At 41.1% G+C, this 22,727-nt stretch overlaps 1 protein-coding gene across 5 annotated transcripts in view; it reads right to left on the bottom strand.

Annotated features, from left to right (window-relative positions):
* Positions 1-22,727, bottom strand: part of LOC134355254 (ATP-binding cassette sub-family C member 9-like) — a 176,333-nt gene that overhangs the window by 113,632 nt on the left and 39,974 nt on the right. For 3 of the 5 annotated variants that reach the window (XM_063065063.1, XM_063065073.1, XM_063065058.1), the window contains 2 exons: positions 6,050-6,713; positions 5,296-5,405 (listed from right to left, as the gene is read on the bottom strand). In XM_063065063.1, coding sequence (XP_062921133.1) covers positions 5,296-5,405; positions 6,050-6,646 — 707 coding nt within the window. In that variant the 5' untranslated portion in view covers positions 6,647-6,713. Of the gene's footprint in view, positions 1-5,295; positions 5,406-6,049; positions 6,714-7,573; positions 7,723-22,727 lie in introns of all 5 variants that reach the window. The other 2 variants (XM_063065081.1, XM_063065052.1) reach the window with 1 other exon arrangement.

Below are 22,727 nucleotides of genomic sequence, written 5' to 3'. Positions count from 1 at the left end.
GATCCCCCCTCAATCTTCTAAATTCCAACGAGTACAAGCCCAGTTCATCCAGTCTTTCTTCATATGAAAGTCCTGCCATCCCAGGAATCAATCTGGTGAACCTTCTTTGTACTCCCTCTATGGCAAAGATGTCTTTCCTCAGATTAGGGGACCAAAACTGCACACAATACTCCAGGTGTGGTCTCACCAAGGCCTTGTACAACTGCAGTAGTACCTCCCTGCTCCTGTACTCAAATCCTCTCGCTATAAATGCCAGCATACCATTCGCCTTTTTCACCGCCTGCTGTACCTGCATGCCCACTTTCAATGACTGGTGTATAATGACACCCAGGTCTCGTTGCACCTCCCCTTTTCCTAATCGGTCACCATTCAGATAATAATCTGTTTTCCTATTTTTACTACCAAAGTGGATAACTTCACATTTATCCACATTAAATTGCATCTGCCATGAACTTGCCCACTCACCCAACCTATCCAAGTCACTCTGCATCCTCTTAGCATCCTCCTCACAGCTAACACTGCCACCCAGCTTCGTGTCATCCGCAAACTTGGAGATGCTGCATTTAATTCCCTCATCCAAGTCATTAATATATATTGTAAACAACTGGGGTCCCAGCACTGAGCCTTGCGGTACCCCACTAGTCACCGCCTGCCATTCTGAAAAGGTCCCGTTTATTCCCACTCTTTGCTTCCTGCCTGCTAACCAATTCTCCATCCACATCAATACCTTACCCCCAATACCGAGTGCCTTAAGTTTGCACACTAATCTCCTGTGTGGGTCCTTGTCAAAAGCCTTTTGAAAATCCAAATATACCACATCCACTGGTTCTCCCCTATCCACTCTACTAGTTACATCCTCAAAAAATTCTATGAGATTCGTCATACATGATTTTCCTTTCACAAATCCATGCTGACTTTGTCCAATGATTTCACCGCTTTCCAAATGTGCTGTTATCACATCTTTGATAACTGACTCCAGCAGTTTCCCCACCACCGACGTTAGGCTAACCGGTCTATAATTCCCTGGTTTCTCTCTCCCTCCTTTTTTAAAAAGTGGGGTTACATTAGCCACCCTCCAATCCTCAGGAACTAGTCCAGCATCTAACGAGTTTTGAAAAATTATCACTAATGCATCCACTATTTCTTGGGCTACTTCCTTAAGCACTCTAGAATGCAGACCATCTGGCCCTGGGGATTTATCTGCCTTCAATCCCTTCAATTTACTTAACACCACTTCCCTACTAACATGTATTTCCCTCAGTTCCTCCATCTCACTGGACCCTCTGTCCCCTACTATTTCTGGAAGATTACTTATGTCCTCCTTAGTGAAGACAGAACCAAAGTAATTATTCAATTGGTCTGCCATGTCCTTGCTCCCCATAATCAATTCACCTGTTTCTGTCGGTAGGGGACCTACATTTGTCTTTACCAGTCTTTTCCTTTTTACATATCTATAAAAGCTTTTACAGTCAGTTTTTATGTTCCCTGCCAGTTTTCTCTCATAATCTTTTTTCCCCTTCCTAATTAAGCCCTTTGTCCTCCTCTGCTGAACTCTGAATTTCTCCCAGTCCTCAGGTGAGCCACTTTCTCTGGCTAATTTGTATGCTTCTTCTTCTTTGGAATTGATACTATCCCTAATTTCTCTTGTCAGCCACGGGTGCACTACCTTCCTTGATTTATTCTTTTGCCAAACTGGGATGAACAATTGTTGTAGTTCATCCATGCAACCTTTAAATGCTTGCCATTGCATATCCACTGTCAATCCTTTAAGTGTCATTTGCCAGTCTATCTTAGCTAATTCACCTCTCATACCTTCAAAGTTACCCCTCTTTAAGTTCAGAACCTTTGTTTCTGAATTAACTATGTCACTCTCCATCTTAATGAAGAATTCCACCATATTATTGTCACTCTTACCCAAGGGGCCTCTCACGACAAGATTGCTAATTAACCCTTCCTCATTGCTCAAAACCCAGTCCAGAATAGCCTGCTCTCTAGTTGGTTCCTCGACATGTTGGTTCAAAAAACCATCCTGCATACATTCCAAGAAATCCTCTTCCTCAGCACCTTTACCAATTTGGTTCACCCAATCTACATGTAGATTGAAGTCACCCATTATAACTGCTGTTCCTTTATTGCACACATTTCTAATTTCCTGTTTAATACCATCTCCGACCTCACTACTACTGTTAGGTGGCCTGTACACAACTCCCACCAGCGTCTTCTGCGTCTTAGTGTTACGCAGCTCTACCCATATTGATTCCACATCTTCCTGGCTTATGTCCTTCCTTTCTATTGCGTTAATCTCTTCTATCTCTTCTTTAACCAGCAACGCCACCCCACCTCCCCTTCCTTCATGTCTATCCCTCCTGAATATTGAATATCCCTGAACGTTGAGCTCCCATCCTTGGTCACCCTGGGGCCATGTCTCTGTGATCCCAACTATATCATAATCATTAATAACAATCGGCACTTTCAATTCATCCACCTTATTACGAATGCTCCTTGCATTGACACACAAAGCCTTCAGGCGCTCTTTTACAACTCTCTTAGCCCTTATACAATTATGTTGAAAAGTGGCCCTTTTTAATGCTTGCCCTGGATTTGTCGGCCTGCCACTTTTACTTTTCTCCTTAGTACTTTTTGCTTCTACCCCCACTTTACACCCCTCTGTCTCTCTGCACTGGTTCCCATCCCCCTGTTGTGAACTAACCTCCTCACGCCTAGCCTCTTTAATTTGATTCCCACCCCCCAACCATTCTAGTTTAAAGTCACCTCAGTAGCCCTCGCTAATCTCCCTGCCAGGATATTGGTCCCCCTAGGATTCAAGTGTAACCCGTCCTTTTTGTACAGGTCACGCCTGTGCCAAAAGAGGTCCCAATGATCCAAAAACTTGAATCCCTGCCTCCTGCTCCAATCCCTCAGCCACACATTTATCCTCCACCTCATCGCATTCCTACTCTCACTATCGTGTGGCCGAGGCAGTAATCCCGAGATTACTACCTTTGCGGTCCTTTTTCTCAACTCCCTTCCTAGCTCCCTATATTCTCCTTTCAGGACCTCATCCCTTTTCCTACCTATGTCATTGGTACCTATATGTACCACGACCTCTGGCTCCTCACCCTCCCACTTCAGGATATCTTGGACACGATCAGAAATATCCCGGACCCTGGCACCAGGGAGGCAAACTACCATCCGGGTCTCTGGACTGCGTCCACAGAATCGCCTATCTGACCCTCTTACTATCGAGTCCCCTATCACAACTGCCCTCCTCTTCCTTGCCCTACCCTTCTGAGCTACAGGGCCAAACTCTGTGCCGGAGGCACGGCCACTGTCGCTTCCCCCGGGAAGGCTGTCCCCCCCAACAGTACTGAAACAGGAGTACCTATTGTTAAGGGGCACAGCCACCGGGGTACTCCCTATTACCTGACTCTTCCCCTTCCCCCTCCTAACCGTGACCCACTTGTCTGCCTCCCGTGGCCCCGGCGTGACCACCTGCCTGCAACTTCTCTCTATTAACTCCTCACTCTCCCTGACCAGACAAAGGTCATCGAGCTGCAGCTCCAGTTCCGTAATGCGGTCCCTTAGGAGCTGCATCTCGATGCACTTGGCGCAGATGTAGACGTCTGGGAGGCTTGGAGACTCCAGGGCCTCCCACATCCGACACCGAGAACAGCAAACTGCCCTCACACTCATACTGCCCCTCTCCTCAAATAACAACAGAAAATGAATGCCAAACCTTCCTCGCCTCGCCCACTTCCGCCTAAGCCCGTTGAGCCGAAGCCCTTAAGCCTTCACTCTGCTCCCGGCTCACTCCGCCGCCCGCAAACTACGCTGCCCGCTCTATGAGGCTCTGTTCCTTTTAAATCTGCCGTGCTGCACTGCCCGACGTCACACGCCTGCGCAGTCCCGCCTCTCAGAACACCATTGGAGAAAAAAAAATAACGAAAATTTCAAAAATGTCTTTCTCAGCACTCCCGCTCAGACTCTCAGACTCCTTCTTCGAATATTAAAGATTACTCCTACAATGCATTGAAAACATTTACACTACAGCATCAGTCTTGTTATATTGGCTTGAATTTATAATCTTAGACTGCAAAGACTTGACTTTGTGCAATGATCAAGTTTGGTGTTACACAATAATTCTACAACAGAGAAAATAATTAACTAGATTCTGATGTCTGCTTCTGAATAAGAATACTGTCTTGAGATCTGATAACATCATACACAAAGTGGCTTACCGAAATGTCACTGTTAGCCAGTAAACTGGTTGTGGTTTGGATATCTTGGTTCGAAAAGTAATCAGAGTTTCTACTCACCATCACTATTCCATATAGCACATATGGAGGAATGGGCTTATCTAAAATACCTTTCTAAGTCAAATAGCTACTTTCATTTAGTTTTATTCAAATATAGGGAGCATATGGGCAAAACACTAAGAGATACATCTTCACAATTGGCATGGAATAACACAATCAACTGAGCAAGAAAACAACCTATAGTTAAAGTTCTATATATGAAAACATAAGGGAATACAGGTCCATAATTCAATGACAGTGGCGTCACAGGTAGATATGGTCGCAAAGAGAGCTCTTGGCACATTGGCCTTCACAAATCAAAGTATTGCGTACAGGAGATGGGATGTTATGTTAAAGATGACCAAGACATAGGTGAGGCCAAATTTAGAGATTGTGTGCAGTTTTGGTCACTGACGTACGAGAAAGATGTAAATTAGGTTGAAAGAGTACAGAAAAAATTTACAAGGATGTTGCTGGTGTTGGATCTGGAGGACCTGAGTTGTTAGGAAAGATTAAATAGGTTTGGATTTTATTCCTTGGAATGTGAAAGACTGAGTGGAGATTTCATTGAGGTATACAGAACTATGAGGGGTACATATAAGGTAAATGCAAGCATGCTTTTTCCACTGAGGCTGGGTGGGACTTCAAATACAGGTGATGGGTTAAGGGAGAAAGGTGAAAAGTTTAAGGGAAACATGAGGGAAGTTTCTTTACTCATGAGGTCATGACAGTGTGGTATGAGCTGCCAGTGCAGGTGGTGCATAGGAGCACAATTTCAAAATTTAGGAGAAGTTTGGATCGGCACATGGATGGTAGGGTAGTTGTAATGGTAGGGGTAGGGAGGCAGGTCGATGGGAGTAAGCAGTTTAAATAGTTCAGCATGGGCTAGATGGGTCAAAGGGCCTGTTTCTATGCTGTACTTTCCAAGAACTCTATGACTCTAATTGTACAATAATATTTTTAAAATAGTAGACAACAAAATTTAGCATTTTTCTCTTACGTGTAGGTGATCTGTGACAAAATATTGACGTAAGGCTGATGAAATTTTTTTTCTGGGTCTTGTAGTTCTAAGGGTGGGATATCTCTGGAATACCCTGGACCATAATACCCCTAAAAGAAAGAAATTATACCAATTAACTCATTCTGCTACTTCTTAAGATTTCAAAACAATTGCCATCTTTCAATAGTACATAAAATAGATATAAAACTCTTTGCAACAGTAAACTTGGTAAATCTGAATACTCACAAAATACAATGTAGTGACGTGCTGTCACTTCAAAAGATCAACATGGAAGAAGTGCAGCTACTTAAATACATTTTAGAGAATAAAATAGTAGATTGCCAACAAATGCTATGCACTCATAACACTTTGTTTTCAATGCCTATTAATGAAAACTCAGCTTTTAAGTATTTAGTACTATAATCAAGGCAATAGCTAATCGATTAAATAGCTGTTATATTAATTGTGGTGGAAAATCGAAATTCATTAAAGGTTCATTGTACTCAGAGCAAATTCTAACCCCAACAACAACATGCCTCAGTCCCTTCAAAACTTCAACTATGGTAAACAATAGTTGTATTCTTCTTATTCCCACACAAGCAAAACTGCAGGCTGTCAATCTTGTGGTAATTTAAATTACATAAAGAGGTATAATGGCTCACAGTGAAAAATATAATAGAACAGATCACATGAACATAATTTGCCTTTTATAAAGTCATGCACTTTTTCTTTGAAATTATATTACAAGACATACCTTTTTAAAAAATATGCTGAGTTCCAGAATGACAAAGAGTCCATAGATTGAAGCCAAGGTACAGTCGAGGAGAAAAGTCAGATCACTGGTGATAAACCTCTGGGAATACATCTGATAAGCCTTCAACACACTAATGCTACAGGCAGCAGGCCAGTGAAATATAAAAAGCACCAAAAACATAGGTGCATTTGCATTTTCCGCAACATCATAGTAAACTATAGAAAGGATACATGAGACAAGTTGTGCCGCATCAGGTACATAAATAAATGGTCTGTCCAACTTCGAATACAACTGTGATAAAATGCCATCTGCCACAGCACAGGCTGATATAAAAATGTAGAAAAATGTTAATATCCATCGCACATTGTGCCATTGGAAATGAATCCAGCCTCTCAAACCTGTAGGGAATGTTGCAGGGGAACGTTGTCTGCACTTAATCACAACAACACCAATTACAGAACAGAACACAAATGTCAGATGTACAAGAAGGTTTACACCTTCACTGAAACAAACGTCTTTAATATGAGATTCCTCAGTTGGTTGAGAAGTATAGTTTTTGTGGGCAAGTCCACAAAATATAATAAAAGCATTTTCCATCTCAATTACTTCTTTTTGGTATTCATTCAATGCAAATGCAGCTTGTATTCTTTTATTTTCAAGTCACCTGTAAAAGAAAAATAAAGTAATTAATCAACTGAACAAAATACCTGTATTGCATTTCATTGAAAAATTTTCAAAGTAGCACGAGCATTTACTGCTAGAGGAAGGTACGCTGTACTGGTCATGTATTTTCTTTAATGAAACCATTCACTTGGTTTCTCAGTCATTTGTTATCTCAATGTGTAATCTGAGGTTAGCAGAACATCCTTATAATGCTCAGCATCATAGTTAATGAGGTCACTTCATGCACACTTGTCACTCAACAAAACAATTTTAAAACAGGAACTGAGTCAGCTTTCAATTGCGTCACTCACTTTGAGTTCTTAGCAGGGAAACAATGGTAGATGTGGTCTTTCTCAATAACTGAAATGAAATATGATTCTAATAAGATTTTAGAATCAGGGATGTTCTTCATCCAGAAAAAGCACATGAGAATTTTTAATGAAGAAAAAACCTCTGTACCTTTGGAACCTTCTTCACTGACAAATAATGTGAACAGAAATTGGATAGAAAGATCGAAATCAACAGCTTAAAACTAATCCTTTTGCCTAACATTTTTGTTTTGCATTGAGGATTAAAAGTGTCTGCGTCACTGATTAATGTGCTGTATTACTTTCTGAGGGGGCCAAGCAAAATCTTCTCCAGTGTTAATAAGTTCCTCAGATTGCGCAACAGTTATATTTCTTACCACAGCTTATGCAATGAGCTAAAGTGGCCTGCATTAACAAATGCTAACATTTTTCACAAATTGTGCAATATAATCTGATTGAATCTAGTAATGGAAACATTTTAATTTATATTGCCTTATTCTGAAGATGTCCAAAATGCTTCACAAATAATTTATTGACTACAACTGATTCATACATATTAAGGAGCATATTAAGGTCCATTGCGCCTAGTCCCATCTCCAGCCGTCTCGACTCTTGTCTTGCCACTGGATCCAGATGGGAATTGGGAAGAGAGAGCGAAGCTGATGCTGTGCGACTTCCCCTCACTTAAATCTAAATCATGCGCTAGTCTCGACACCATCAATGGTGTCAAGGTTTTCATCAACGACGACGATGGACGAACATATTAAGAATGAACAAACAGAAAATGAAATAAATAATTAATGTTTTTAATAGTACCATTTTATGAAGAATTTATCAAGAACATATACAGGAATAATATTCCTTCTTTGAATGCTATCATGAAAAATTTAGCTTCGTAACTATAGCAAATGCTCTCAGAGACGATTGGCTACATGTTGCTGTTAAAATGTCAGTAGTGCTAATGTTACCAATCCTTATTTATGCAAATAATGCACAACTTCAAGCAAATGGCAAAAAAGATGCTGCCAAAAATGTAATGATCAAAAAAATGCCCCAATACTAAATGCACTGAATAAAATGAAGTTGCTCTGCTGTACAATATAAAGTAACTAAACCAGCAGAGGAAGTTAACTTGTTCATTTCATTCTTAGCATCCTTTAAGACATCATGAAAATTAATTCCTGCTCATCAGCTGGAAAGTTTATTAATGCAAATTCTTATTTTATTTACTTTGCTTTTTGTGTTTTCCCCTCTTTACTTCTTTACAATTCTTTACCAGAATCTGCATGAGTCATCAATTCTTATTATGCTTTTTCTTTAACCCACATATTGTTCATTTCAAAATCCTTCTGTTGCTTCCGGTATTACTTGGCTGCTGTTCTGTTCACTTAAGCCCCGGGCATTCAATGCAGTAATCTCACCAATATCAACCTACCAATCAAGAAGTTTAAACATCTAAAAATTCAGGATAGATACAATGCAAGGATATACCCCTTCAGTGAATAATGAAATGCTTCTTTACTAAAGCAGAAAACCTGTTATTACATAATTCCTGCAGTACTTCTCCAATGTGTCACTTTAAAATAAGTAATGTAAAACTGAAGTACAGGCAATCCCCACATTATAGTTGCCTGGGTTAAGGAAATTCACCATTACAGAATTCAAAAATCACAATACAAAATTTTGAGATACAGTATAAAATTAGCTCTAAAATAAATCATGTGAAACATAGAAACATAGAAAATAGGTGCAGGAGTAGGCCATTCGGCCCTTCGAGCCTGCACCGCCATTCAGTATGATCATGGCTGATCATCCAACTCAGAACCCTGCACCAGCCTTCTCTCCATACCCCCTGATCCCTTTAGCCACAAGGGCCATATCTAACTCCCTCTTAAATATAGCCAATGAACTGGCCTCAACTGTTTCCTGTGGCAGAGAATACCACAGATTCACCACTCTCTGTGTGAAGAAGTTTTTCCTAATCTCGGTCCTAAAAGGCTTCCCCTTTATCCTCAAACTGTGACCCCTCGTTCTGGACTTCCCCAACATCGGGAACAATCTTCCTGCATCTAGCCTGTCCAATCCCTTTAGGATTTTATACGTTTCAATCAGATCCCCCCTCAATCTTCTAAATTCCAACGAGTACAAGCCTAGTTCATCCAGTCTTTCATCATATGAAAGTCCTGCCATCCCAGGAATCAATCTGGTGAACCTTCTTTGTACTCCCTCTATGGCAAGGATGTCTTTCCTCAGATTAGGGGACCAAAACTGCACACAATACTCCAGGTGTGGTCTCACCAAGGCCTTGTACAACTGTAGTAGTACCTCCCTGCTCCTGTACTCGAATCCTCTTGCTATGAATGCCAGCATACCATTCGCCTTTTTCACCGCCTGCTGTACCTGCATGCCCACTTTCAATGACTGGTGTATAATGACACCCAGGTCTCGTTGCACCTCCCCTTTTCCTAATCGGCCACCATTCAGATAATAATCTGTTTTCCTGTTTTTGCCACCAAAGTGGATAACTTCACATTTATCCACATTAAATTGCATCTGCCATGAACTTGCCCACTCACCTAACCTATCCAAGTCACCCTGCATCCTCTTAGCATCCTCCTCACAGCTAACACTGCCACCCAGCTTTGTGTCATCTGCAAACTTGGAGATGCTGCATTTAATTCCCTCATCCAAGTCATTAATATATATTGTAAACAACTGGGGTCCCAGCACTGAGCCTTGCGGTACCCCACTAGTCACTGCCTGCCATTCTGAAAAGGTCCCATTTATTCCCACTCTTTGCTTCCTGTCTGCCAACCAATTCTCTATCCACATCAATACCTTACCCCCAATACCGTGTGCTTTAAGTTTGCACACTAATCTCCTGTGTGGGACCTTGTCAAAAGCCTTTTGAAAATCCAAATATACCACATTCACTGGTTCTCCCCTATCCACTCTACTAGTTATATCCTCAAAAAATTCTATGAGATTCGTCAGACATGATTTTCCTTTCACAAATCCATGCTGACTTTGTCCAATGATTTCACTGCTTTCCAAATGTGCTGTTATCACATCTTTGATAACTGACTCTAGCAGTTTCCCCATCACTGATGTTAGGCTAACTGGTCTATAATTCCCTGGTTTCTCTCTCCCTCCTTTTTTAAAAAGTGGGGTTACATTAGCCACCCTCCAATTCTCAGGAAATAGTCCAGAATTTAAAGAGTTTTGAAAAATTATCACTAATGCATCCACTATTTCTTGGGCTACTTCCTTAAGCACTCTGGGATGCAGACCATCTGGCTCTGGGGATTTATCTGCCTTTAATCCCTTCAATTTACCTAACACCACTTCCCTACTAACATGTATTTCCCCCAGTTCCTCCATCTCACTGGACCCTCTGTCCCCTACTATTTCCGGAAGATTATTTATGTCCTCCTTAGTGAAGACAGAACCAAAGTAATTATTCAATTGGTCTGCCATGTCCTTGCTCCCCATAATCAATTCACCTGTTTCTGTCTGTAGGGGACCTACATTTGTCTTAACCAATCTTTTTCTTTTCACATATCTATAAAAGCTTTTACAGTCAGTTTTTAATTTCCCTGCCAGTTTTCTCTCATAATCTTTTTTCCCCTTCCTAATTAAGCCCTTTGTCCTCCTCTGCTGAACTCTAAATTTCTCCCAGTCCTCAGGTGAGCCACTTTTTCTGGCTAGTTTGTATGCTTCTTCTTTGGAATTGATACTATCTCTAATTTCCCTTGTCAGCCACGGGTGCACTACCTTCCTTAATTTATTCTTTTGCCAAACTGGGATGAACAATTGTTGTAGTTCATCCATGCGATCTTTAAATGCTTGCCATTGCATATCCACCGTCAGCCCTTTAAGTGTCATTTGCCAGTCTATCTTAGCTAATTCATGTCTCATACCTTAAAAGTTACCCTTCTTTAAGTTCAGAACCTTTGTTTCTGAATTAACTATGTCACTCTCCATCTTAATGAAGAATTCCACCATATTATGGTCACTCTTACCCAAGGGGCCTCTCACGACAAGATTGCTAATTAACCCTTCCTCATTGTTCAATACCTGGTCTAGAATAGCCTGCTCTCTAGTTGGTTCCTCGACATGTTGGTTCAAAAAACCATCCCGCATACATTACAAGAAATCCTCTTCCTCAGCACCCTTAACAATTTGGTTCACCCAATCCACATGTAGATTGAAGTCAACCATTATAACTGCTGTTCCTTTATTGCACACATTTCTAATTTCATGTTTAATACCATCCCCAACCTCACTACTACTGTTAGGTGGCCTGTACACAACTCCCACCAGCGTTTTCTGCCCCTTAATGTTATGCAGCTCTACCCATATTGATTCCACATCCTCCCGGCGAATGTCCTTCCTTTCTATTGCGTTAATCTCCTCTCTAACCAGCAACGCCACCCCACCTCCTTTTCTTTCATGTCTATCCCTCCTGAATATTGAATATCCCTGAATGTTGAGCTCCCATCCTTGGTCACCCTGGAGCCATGTCTCTGTGATCCCAACTACATAATATTCATTAATAACAATCTGCACTTTTAATTCATTCACCTTGTTACGAATGCTCCTTGCATTGACACACAAAACCTTTAGGCGCGCTTTTACAACTCTCTTAGCCCTTATACAATTATATTGAAAAGTGGCCCTTTTCTGCAAATTTTCTGCAAAACACTGCAAATTTACTTTGTATATCTCCTGTTTTTTTTGACATGTGTGTAGAGGATGTCAAATGCTTAGAAAGAGGTGACATTGGATCAGAATATGTAGAATCCTTGTGGGTAGAGTTAAGACATTGCAAGGGTAAAGACACCCAGATGGGAGTTATATACAGGCCTTCAAAAGGTAGCTAGGATGTGGGATACAAATTGCACTGGGAGATAGAAAAGTCATGTAAAAATGGCAAAGTTGCAATAGGCATGGGGACTTCACTAAGCAAGGAGATGAGGAAAGTCAGGTTGGTTGTAGATCCCAAAACAGGGAATTTGTAGAATGCCTGCAAGATGGCTTTTTAGAACAACTTGTGTCTGAGCCCACTAGGGAAAGGGCAATTTTGTATTGGGTGTTGTGCAGTGAACCAGATTTGATTAGGGAGCTGAAGGTAATGGGACCCTTAGGAGACAGTGATCATAATATGATAGAATTCACTCTGCAGTTTGAGAGGGAGAGGCTAAAGACAGACAGAACATTTATACAGTGGAGTAAAGAGAATCACAGAGATATGAGAGAGGAACTAGCGAAAGTTGATCGGAAAGGAATATGAGCAGGGATTACAGCAAAACAGCAATGGCTGGAGTTTCTGGGAGCAACTTGGAAAACACAGGATAGACACATTCCAAAGATTAAGTTTTCTAACAGGAGGATGAGGGAACAATGGTTGACAAGGGAGGTCAAAGGCAGCAGAAAAGGAAAAGGGAGGGCATATAATATAACAAAAATTAGTGGGAAGTTAGAGAATTGGGAAGCTTTAAAAACCAACAGAGGGCAACTAAAACAAAACCATAAGGAAAGAAAAGACGAAATATTAAGGTAAGCTAGCCAACAATATAAAAGAGGATACAAAAAGCTTTTCAGATATATAGAGTAAAAGAGAGATGGGATTGGAAAATGATGCTGGAGTGGTTATAATGGGGACAAAAATATGGTGTACAAACTTAGTAAGTACTGTGCATCAGTCTTCCCTGTGGAATACACTAGCACAATGGTAGAAATTCGGGAGTGTCTGGGGGCAGAGGTGAGTGTACTTGCTGTTACCAAGGAGCAGGTACTTGAGGTGCTAAAAAGTCTGAAGGTAGTTAAGTCACCTAGACCAGATGAACTATGCCCCAGAGTACTGAAAAAGGTAGCAAAGTGATTGCTGAGGCACTAGCAGTGATCTTTCAAGAATCACTAAATTCTGGAATGATTCAGGAAGACTGGAAATTGCAAATGTCACTCCACTTTTTCGGAAGGGAGGGTGGCAGAAGAAAGGAAATTATTGGCCAGTTAGCCTGACGTCAGTGTATGGGAAGCTGTTGGAGCCCATTATTAAGAATGAGATTTCAGGGTACTTGGAGGCACATGATAAAATTGGCCAAAGTCAGCATGGTTTCCTTAAGGGAAAATCTTGTCTGACAATTCTATTGGAATTCTTTGAAGAAATAACAGGATAGACAATTGAGAGTCAGGTGATGTTGTTTTACTTGGCTTTGAAGAAGGCCTTGACAAGATGCAGCACACGAGGCTGCTTAACCAGATAAGAGCCATTGTAGTACAGGGGAGATACTAGCATGGACAGAAGATTGGCTGAACTGGCAGGAAGCAAAGAATGGGAATAAAGGGGGCCTTTTCTAGTTGGCTGCTGGTGACTAGTGGTGTTCCACAGGGAGAAGTGTTGCAGCCTTTTCTTTTCATGTTATATACCAATCATTTGGATGACAGAATAGATGGCTTTGTGGCCAAGTTTGTGGAATAGTGCCGCAGCAACAACCTGGCACTCAACATGAGTAAAACAAAAGAGCTGATTGTGGACTTCAGGAAGGGTGAAACTAAGGAACACATACCAATCCTCATAGAGGGATCAGAAGTGGAGAGAGTGAGCAGCTTCAAGTTCCTGGGTATCAAGATCTCTGAGGATCTAACCTGGTCCCAACATAGTGATGTAGTCATAAAGAAGGCAAGACAGTGGCTATATTAGGAGTTTGAAGAGATTTGGCATGTCAACAAATACACTCAAAAACTTATATGGTTGTACCGTGGAGAGCATTCTGACAGGCTGCATCACTATCTGGTATGCAGGGGCTACTGCACAGGACTGATAGAAGCTGCAGAAGGTTGTAAATCTAGTCAGCTCCATCTTGGGCACTAGCCTACAAAGTATCCAGGACATCTTTAGGGAGCGGTATCTCAGAAAGGCAGTGTCCATTATTAAAGACCTCCAGTACCCAGGGCATGCCCTTTTCTCACTGTTACCATCAGGTAGGAGGTACAGAAGCCTGAAGGCACACACTCAGTGATTCAGGAACAGCTTCTTCCCCTCTGTCATCCGATTCCTAAATGGCCATTGAAGCTTTGGACACTATCTCACTTTTTTTAAATATACAGTATTTCTGTTTTTGCACATTTTTTAAATAATCTATTCAATATACTTACTGGAGTTACTTGTTAATTTATTATGTTTCATTTTATTTATTATTTTTTTTCTCTCTCTGTTAGATTACATATTGCTATGTAGCTGCTGCAAAGTTAACAAATTTCACGTCACATGCCGGTGATAATAAACCTGATTCTAATTCTGATTCTGACATTACAAAGATAGGTGGAGGGGCAGGTGGTGTTGAGGAAGCAGGAAGTCTGCAGAAGGACTTAGGCAGATTAAGAGACCGGCAAAGAAGTGGCAGATGGAATACAGTGCAAGGATGTGTATGGTCATACACTTTGGTGGAGGGCATAAAGGCATTGACTATTTTCTAAATGGGGAGAAACTTTAAAAGTCAGATGTGCAAAGGGACTTGGGAGTTCTCGTGCAGAATTCCTGAAAGGTTAACTTGCAGATTGAATCACGGTAAGGAAGGCAGATGCGAAGTTTGCCCTAATTTTGAGAGGACAAGAATATAACAGCAAGGGTGTAAGCTGTGGCTTTATTCGACATTGGTCAGACCACACTCGAAGCATTGTGAACAGCTTTAGGCCCCTTATCTAAGAAAGGATGTGCTGACATTGGAGAGGGTTCAGAGGAGGTTCACGGGCTCTGGGCCTGTACTCACTGGAGTTCAGAAGAATGGGGGCGAGGTGTGAATCTCATTGTAACCTATCAAAGAAAAAGTGAATGTGGATTGGATGTTTTGTATAATGGGGGAGTCTAGGACCAGGAGGTACAGCCTGAAAATGGAGGAACACCCATTTAGAAAAGAGATGAGGGGGGAATTTCTTTAGTCAGAGGGTAGTGAATCAGTGGAATTCATTGCTACAGACAGCTATGAAGGTCAAATTATTGGGTACATTTAAAGTGGAGGTTGGTAGGTTCTTGATTAGTCAGGGTGTGAAATGTTACAGAGAGAAGGCAGGAGAATGGGGAGAGAGTGATAATAAACCAGCCATGATGGATTGGCAGAACAGACTCGATGGGCTGAATGGCCCAATACTCTGATGTGGCTTCACATTATGGAAAATCATGATAAAGCCCTTGTTCTTGGAACGATTTTCTAACTCATCACAGAATCCCACTGAAGGCGAGATTCTGATGCCTTTACAGACATACTGTTCAGTTCATCCCCACAACTGCTCTGCTTTCTCCTCTAGTCCTTTCTCTAATGTTGCCATTTGTTCTTACAATATGGTGGCCCTTGCAGGGAAAACAGGATGAACAGAAAGTGAAGCCACCATGGCAGGATATATGTGCAATCTGAGATTAGTACAGAGAGGCAGCAGAATGGTGGGAGAAAGGAAAATGAAGAATAAAGGGAGAAGGGATATGGAAGATAGAGTTCAGGAAGGAGTACACGGATAGACTGATTCAGGTCAGTATTAAGGAGGAGGAGGTGTTAGATGTTATGATAAACACAAGGATTAACAAATCCCCAGGTCTGCATGAGATCTATCCCAGGTGCTATGAGAAGCAAAGGGTGAGGCCCTAACTGAAACTTCTACATCTTCTGAGCTACGTCTTACTGTTCCCTTATACAAGAAGCACAGCAGAGTTAAACCAGGAACTACAGGACAGTGAGCCTTATGTCAGCAGTAAGGAAATTATAAAATAGTTATAAAATGTTAATGGATTGGATTTATGTTCATTTGGAAAGGCATAGTTTGATCAGGTATATTAAGTATGGCATTGTGTGGGGTAAGATCCTACCTCACTCATTTAATCGTCTTTTGAGGAGGTAACCCAAGAAAATTGATGAAGGCAGGACAGAAGATGTCGTCTATATGGAGTTTAGTAGAAGAATAGCGTATAGCCTTGGTCGACAGTGGCTATATTTTATTAGGAATTTGAGGAGATTCGTTATGTCAACAAAAACACTTGCACATTTCTACAGATAAGAAAGCGGAGCTTAGGAGGGTTAATGGTGCCTAACGGCGACTCCTTTGTTTGCACCTTTGGAAACAGCTCTATTTCCATCTTTCATATCTCTATTTTCCCCTTTCAAGGTTCTTTCGAAGACCCTGACCTGGAGTTATATGCTGACTACGGTTCTTTGCAGGAACAGGACCCACTCTTGGGGTTTCACAACCAACCATTGTTATTCGGCACACTAAAGGCTCGAATTCAGAAGCCTAGGATCTCGGGGCTCTGGAGACAAGAGGATTGAGGGTCAGTGACGTGACAGGAGATCCGTGTGTCGTCAGGGGAATTGGAATATCTGCAGTTGTGTGCCCAGTTTTTTGGGTACGGTGCTCAAAAAAAGTAACGTGGTGGACTTCCAACATCAGGAACCCAGCGAATTGTTTGTTATGTCTCCCCGCTCGCCGGGAAAATGGGGACACCTCTTTTTCCCTAATTAGGGAGAGAGAGAACCTGTGGTATGTTGAATACCGGGTGAAAGGGAAAGTCTTTGGGGTAACTGCAAGTCTATGTCGTTGCTGTTGCTTTGCTCGTGCTTGAGTGCCTGGTGGTGGTGCCGATGCTTTTTTTGCCAGTGAGGGGAGGGGGAATTGTTGCTCGCTGCTGCTTATGGGCGGGAGGGGGGAGCTGAGGGGGGACTTTGGGGTTCTAACATTTAACTGCTGTTCATTCTTTGGAGCACACCTCTGTTTTTGTGGATGGTTGCGAAGAAAAAGCATTTCAGGATGTATACTGTATACATTTCTCTGACATTAAATTGTATTTTTGAACCTTTGCGATGTACCATGGAGTGCATTCTAACTGGCTGCACTGTCATCTAGTATGGGGAGGGGTAGCTTCTGCACAGGATTGAAGTAAGTTGCAGAGAGTTATAAACTTAGTCAGCTCCATCATGGTCACTAGCCTCCATAGTATCCAGGACACCTTCAAGGAACGTTGCCTCAAAAAGGCGGCACCAATTATTAAGGACCCCCATCACCTAGGTCATGCCTTGTTGTCATTGTTACCATCAGGAAGTAGGTACAGAAGCCTGAAGGCACACACTCAATGAGTCAGGAACAGTTTCTTACCCCTCTACCATCGGTTTTCTAAAGTACAGTTCCAACACGATATTCAAGTTTGCTGATGACATCATTGTATCAAAGATACAGCCACAACAAACAGGAGGGAGATTGAAAATTTGGCTCAGTGATGTCATAACAACAACCTCCCACTCAATGTCAGCAGGACTAAGGAATTGATAGTAGACTTCAAGGGAGGGAGACCAGAGGTCCATGAGCCAGTCCTCATTGAAGGATCAGTAACTTCAAATTCCTGGGCGTTACTGTCTCCAAGGAGCTGTCCTGGATCCATCATATAAATTTAATTGCCTAAGAAAGCACACCAGTGCCTCTATTTCCTTAGGAGACTGCAGAGATTCAGCAGATCACCAAAAAACCTTGACAACCTTCTATAGGTGTGTAGTGGAAAGTGTATTGGCCTGGTGTGGGAACACCAATGCCTTTGAATGGAAAATCCTACAAAAGGTAGTGGATTCAGCCCAGCACATCATGGTCAAAGCCCTCCCAGCCACTGAGCAGATCTACATGAAATGTTGTCATTGGAAAGCAGCATCCATTTTCAAAGATCCTCACCACCCAGCTCATGCTCTTTTCTCACTGCTGCCATCGGGTAGAAGATACAAGTACCTCAGAACTCACAATGCCAGGTTCAAGAACAGTTACTATCAACTATCAGGCTCTTGAACAAAAGGGGATAACTATACTCATCTATTGAGATGTTCCCACAACCAATGATTTCACTTTAAGGATTCTTTATCTTGTTTTTTCATACTCTTGTTATTTATTGGTACAGTATTAATTTATACTTGCACAGTTTGTTGTCTTCTATGCTCTTGTTCTTTCATTGTTCCTGTTTACAGTTACTATTCTATAGATTTTGAGTTGAGTAGGCCCAAGCATCTAAAGTCTAGAAGAATGAGAGGAGGCCTCACTAAAATGTAGAGATGTCTTAAAATGGCCTGACAAGCCAGGTGCAAAGATGTTTTCTCTGCTGACAACTCTAGGATCAGGAGGCACAATTTCACAATGAGGGGTGTTAACTGTTTTTGGCTGAAATGTGAAAAAATGTCTTCACTATGGTGTTAGTGAACATTTGGAATTCTTTACCCAACAAACCTCTGATGCCTCAGTCCTTATGTTCATTCAAAACACAGATTGCTAGATTTCTGAACATTAAGATATTAAAGGATTTGGGAACATTACAGAAAAATAGTGCAGAGGTGAAAGGTCAGCCATGATCACAATAAAGGGCAAAGTGGACTCCAAGGGCCAGATGGCCTTCTGCTTATGTTCTTCTGCTTCAACTTCAAGACATGGCCAAACTGATTATAACCTACGTTTGTACATTCCGACCTAGCTCCCAGTGACCTGCACCTCTTTACTTATCCAAAAATCCGTCAATGTTATCTTAAAACTATTCAAAAATTACATTTATAAGACCCTTTGATGATGAGAGTTCCAAAGACTCATGCCCTCAAAAATGGGTGCCATTTTACTTTTAATCAGTGACCCATACATAGTTCTATTTTCTCCCACAAGGAAGCCTCCTTCCCACATCTATCCTGTAACTATCCCCGAGTATCTTATATGCTTAAATCAAGTTGCCCCTCGCTCTTTCAGATTCCCAGCCTATTCAATCATAATAGTCACCAATAGGTGGCACGGTGAGGCAGTGGTTAATACCCTGTGGAGGGTAATCTAAATGTTCATGTATTTGGTGAAAAATCAAGTTGGAGTCATTGCTGCTCCTCATCACTGAGCAGAAGGCAGGAAAGAGGTGCTCCACCTCTTCGAGCACTTATTTATAATTTAGTGAGAGGTTTTAACAAATATTAAATGTGTGGTTTGTGATTCATTCCTGAAAATGCCTATTGTTAGATGAATATTTACAGTTTGTCAGTGTCAACAATGCAATAAATTCAGAACTGTAATTTATTTAAATATTTATCTTGCTGGGATCTTCTGCATGTGTCTCTGAATCTCCTTTTCACATTCTCTTCCTCTCTTTTATCACATATATCAAAAAATATTTAGGTGAAAACCCGAAGCGTTACTACATTTCTTTTAAAGGAGCTGAATTCTGAAAGAGTAAGTACATTTAACTATACTTAGTTATATAGTCCGACAAATTTCCATCAAAACATAGCATTGGACTTATAAATACATAAAAGTTTTCCACTGTATCACAGTAATTAATCTAGATTTCTGCCCATGACTACTGAAATTAGTTACAACTGCCCACTCAAGGTTTATCCTCTAATAATCTTTCACTGCAGACTCAGAGGTTAAAGTTCACATCTAGTACTTCCACATAGAAAAACTACAGCACAGAAACAGGCCTTTTGGCCCTTCTTGCCTGTGCCGAACCATTTTCTGCCTAGTCCCACTGGCCTGCACAGGGACCATATCCCTCCATACACCTCCCATCCATGTATCTGTCCAATTTATTCTTAAATGTTAAAAAAGAACCCGCATTTACCACCTCGTCTGGCAGCTCATTCCACACTCCCACCACTCTCTGTGTGAAGAAGCCCCCCCTAATGTTCCCTTTAAACTTTTCCCCCCTCACCCTTAACCCATGTCCTCTGGTTTTTTTCTCCCCTTGCCTTAGTGGAAAAAGCCTGCTTGCATTCACTCTATCTATACCCATCATAATTTTATATACCTTTATCAAATCTCCCCTCATTCTTCTACGCTCCAGGGAATAAAGTCCTAACCTATTCAACCTTTCTCTGTAACTGAGTTTCTCAAGTCCCGGCAACATCCTTGTAAACCTTCTCTGCACTCTTTCAACCTTATTAATATCCTTCTTGTAATTTGGTGACCAAAACTGAACACAATACTCCAGATTCAGCCTCACCAATGCCTTATACAACCTCATCATAACACTCCAGCTCTTATACTTAATACTTTGATTAATAAAGGCCAATGTACCAAAAGCTCTCTTTATGACCCTATCTACCTATGATGCCACTTTTAGGGAATTTTGTATCTGTATTCCCAGATCCCTCTGTTCTACTGCACTCCTCAGTGCCTTACCATTAACCCTGTATGTTCTACCTTGCTTTGTCCTTCCAAAGTGCAATACCTCACAGTTGTCTGTATTAAACTCCATCTGCCATTTTTCAGCCCATTTTTCCAGCTGGTCCAAATCCCTCCGCAAGCTTTGAAAACCTTCCTCACTGTCCGCTACACCTCCAATCTTTGTATCATCAGCAAATTTGCTGATCCAATTTACCACATTATCATCCAGATCATTGATATAGATGACAAATAACAATGGACCCAGCACTGATCCCTGTGGCACACCACTAGTCACAGGCCTCCACTCTGAGAAGCAATCCTCTACAACCACTCTTTAGCTTCTTCCATTGAGCCAATGTCTAATCCAATTTACCACCCCTCCATGTATACCTAGCGACTGAATTTTCCTAACTAACCTCCCATGCGGGACCTTGTCAAAGGCCTTACTGAAGTCCATGTAGACAACATCCACTGCCTTCCCTTCATCCACTTTCCTGGTAACCTCCTCGAAAAACTCCAATAGATTGGTCAAACATGACCTACCACGCACAAAGCCATATTGACTCTCCCTAATAAGTCCCTGTCTATCCAAATGCTTGTAGATTCTGTCTCTTAGTACTCCCTCCAATAACTTACCCACTACCGACGTCAAACTTACCGGCCTATAATTTCCTGGATTACTTTTCAATCCTTTTTTAAACAGAACAACATGAGCCACTCTCCAATCCTCCGGCACCTCACTCGTAGACACCGACATTTTAAATATATCTGCCAGGGCCCCTGCAATTTCAACACTAGTCTCCTTCAAGGTCTGAGGGAATACCCTGTCAGGTCTTGGGGATTTATCTGCTTTAATTTGCCTCAAGATAGCAAGCACCTCCTCCTTTTCAATCTGTACAGTTTCCATGATCTCACTACTTGTTTCCCTTAATTCCATAGACTTCATGCCAGTTTCCTTAGTAAATACAGACGCAAAAAACCCATTTAAGATCTCCCCTACTTGTTTTGGTTCCGCACATAGCCGACCACTCTGATCTTCAAGAGGACCAATTTTATCCCTTACAATCTTTTTACTGTTAATATACCTATAAAAGCTCTTTGGATTATCCTTCACTTTGACTGCCAAGGCAACCTCATGTCTTCTTTTAGCCCTCCTGATTTCCTTCTTAAGTATTTTCTTGCACTTTTTATACTCCTCAAGCACCTTATTTACTCCCTGTTTCCTATACATGTCATACAACTCTCTTCTTCTTTACCAGAGTTGCAATATCCCTTGAGAACCAAGGTTCCTTATTCCTATTCACTTTGGCTTTAATCCTGACAGGAACATACAAGCTCTGCACTCTCAAAATTTCTCCTTTGAAGGCTTCCCACTTACCGATCACATCCTTGCCAGAGAACAACCTGTCCCAATCCACGCTTTTTAGATCCTTTCTCATTTCTTCAAATTTGGCCTTCTTCCAGTTTAGAATCTCAACCCTAGGACCAGATCTATCTTTATCCATGATCAAGTTGAAACTAATGGTGTTATGATCACTGGAACCAAAGTGCTCCCCTACACACACTTCCGTCACTTGTTCTAACTCGTTTCCTAACAGGAGATCTAATATCGCAGTCCCTCTAGTTGGTACCTCTATATATTGATTTAGAAAACTTTCCTGATGGTGTAAAAATGAACCACAAACACTTTAGACTTAGGGACAGTATAAAATGCTTAATTTTTTTAACAAGCAGTATTGAAATTTATTAGCGATAGGAATTCAATATTAACATAATGAGCAATTTAGTAAAGGAGATTCAGAAAGCCAATTGTTAAAACAGGGCTAGAATAATAACAATTGTTAAGATCAAATGATTTGTGGTTTTGCAAGATTTGCAAAGTCATTTCAGCACAAAAGTGAGTAAGAGGAATCAATGGATAATGCCACAATACTATGGTAAAAAGATGTGGCATGGCAAAGGATTGGAGGACAGTGATAGAGGAGGAACTGAGTAGGATCTAATAGCAGTTATGGAGTAAAACTTGATGGTGGAAGAGGAGGTGATCAGTGATTTTAAAAGGATGTTGGTTCGACTTCTAAGGGAAATAAACTTGCAGGCCTATAAGAATATAGAAAATGGGATTAACTGAATTGTTGTATAGACATCTGGCATAGGCTTGATGGGCTGAATGGCCACCTTCAGTATTGTAATGACTGATTCTATGCCTAATAATTAGAAATAATTAGCAATCTTTGAGTAATGAATGTTCTGAGAACAGTGATCATAATGTGGCAGAACTTTATATTCACTTAAATACTAGATGAAGAGCAAGCTGGAAAATCAGATTAGAAAGGTATGACAGCAGATGAGCAGTAGTGGATACAAAGAAATATTTCATAGTTGTTAATGAATTTACAGTATATTGAGAAGTGAAGATTACATGAGAAAAGATGCATCTGTTGCTAAAGTTAAGAATAGCATAACAATAGAAGTTTTATAATACTGTAAAGAGTAATTATAGGCCTGAGGATTTGGAGAAATTTAGAAAAATAAAATATCGAGTAAGA

The sequence above is a fragment of the Mobula hypostoma genome, chromosome 1 (assembly GCF_963921235.1).
Source record: "Mobula hypostoma chromosome 1, sMobHyp1.1, whole genome shotgun sequence".
Taxonomy (NCBI): domain Eukaryota; kingdom Metazoa; phylum Chordata; class Chondrichthyes; order Myliobatiformes; family Myliobatidae; genus Mobula; species Mobula hypostoma.
This window is presented reverse-complemented; position numbering and strand designations above follow the sequence as displayed.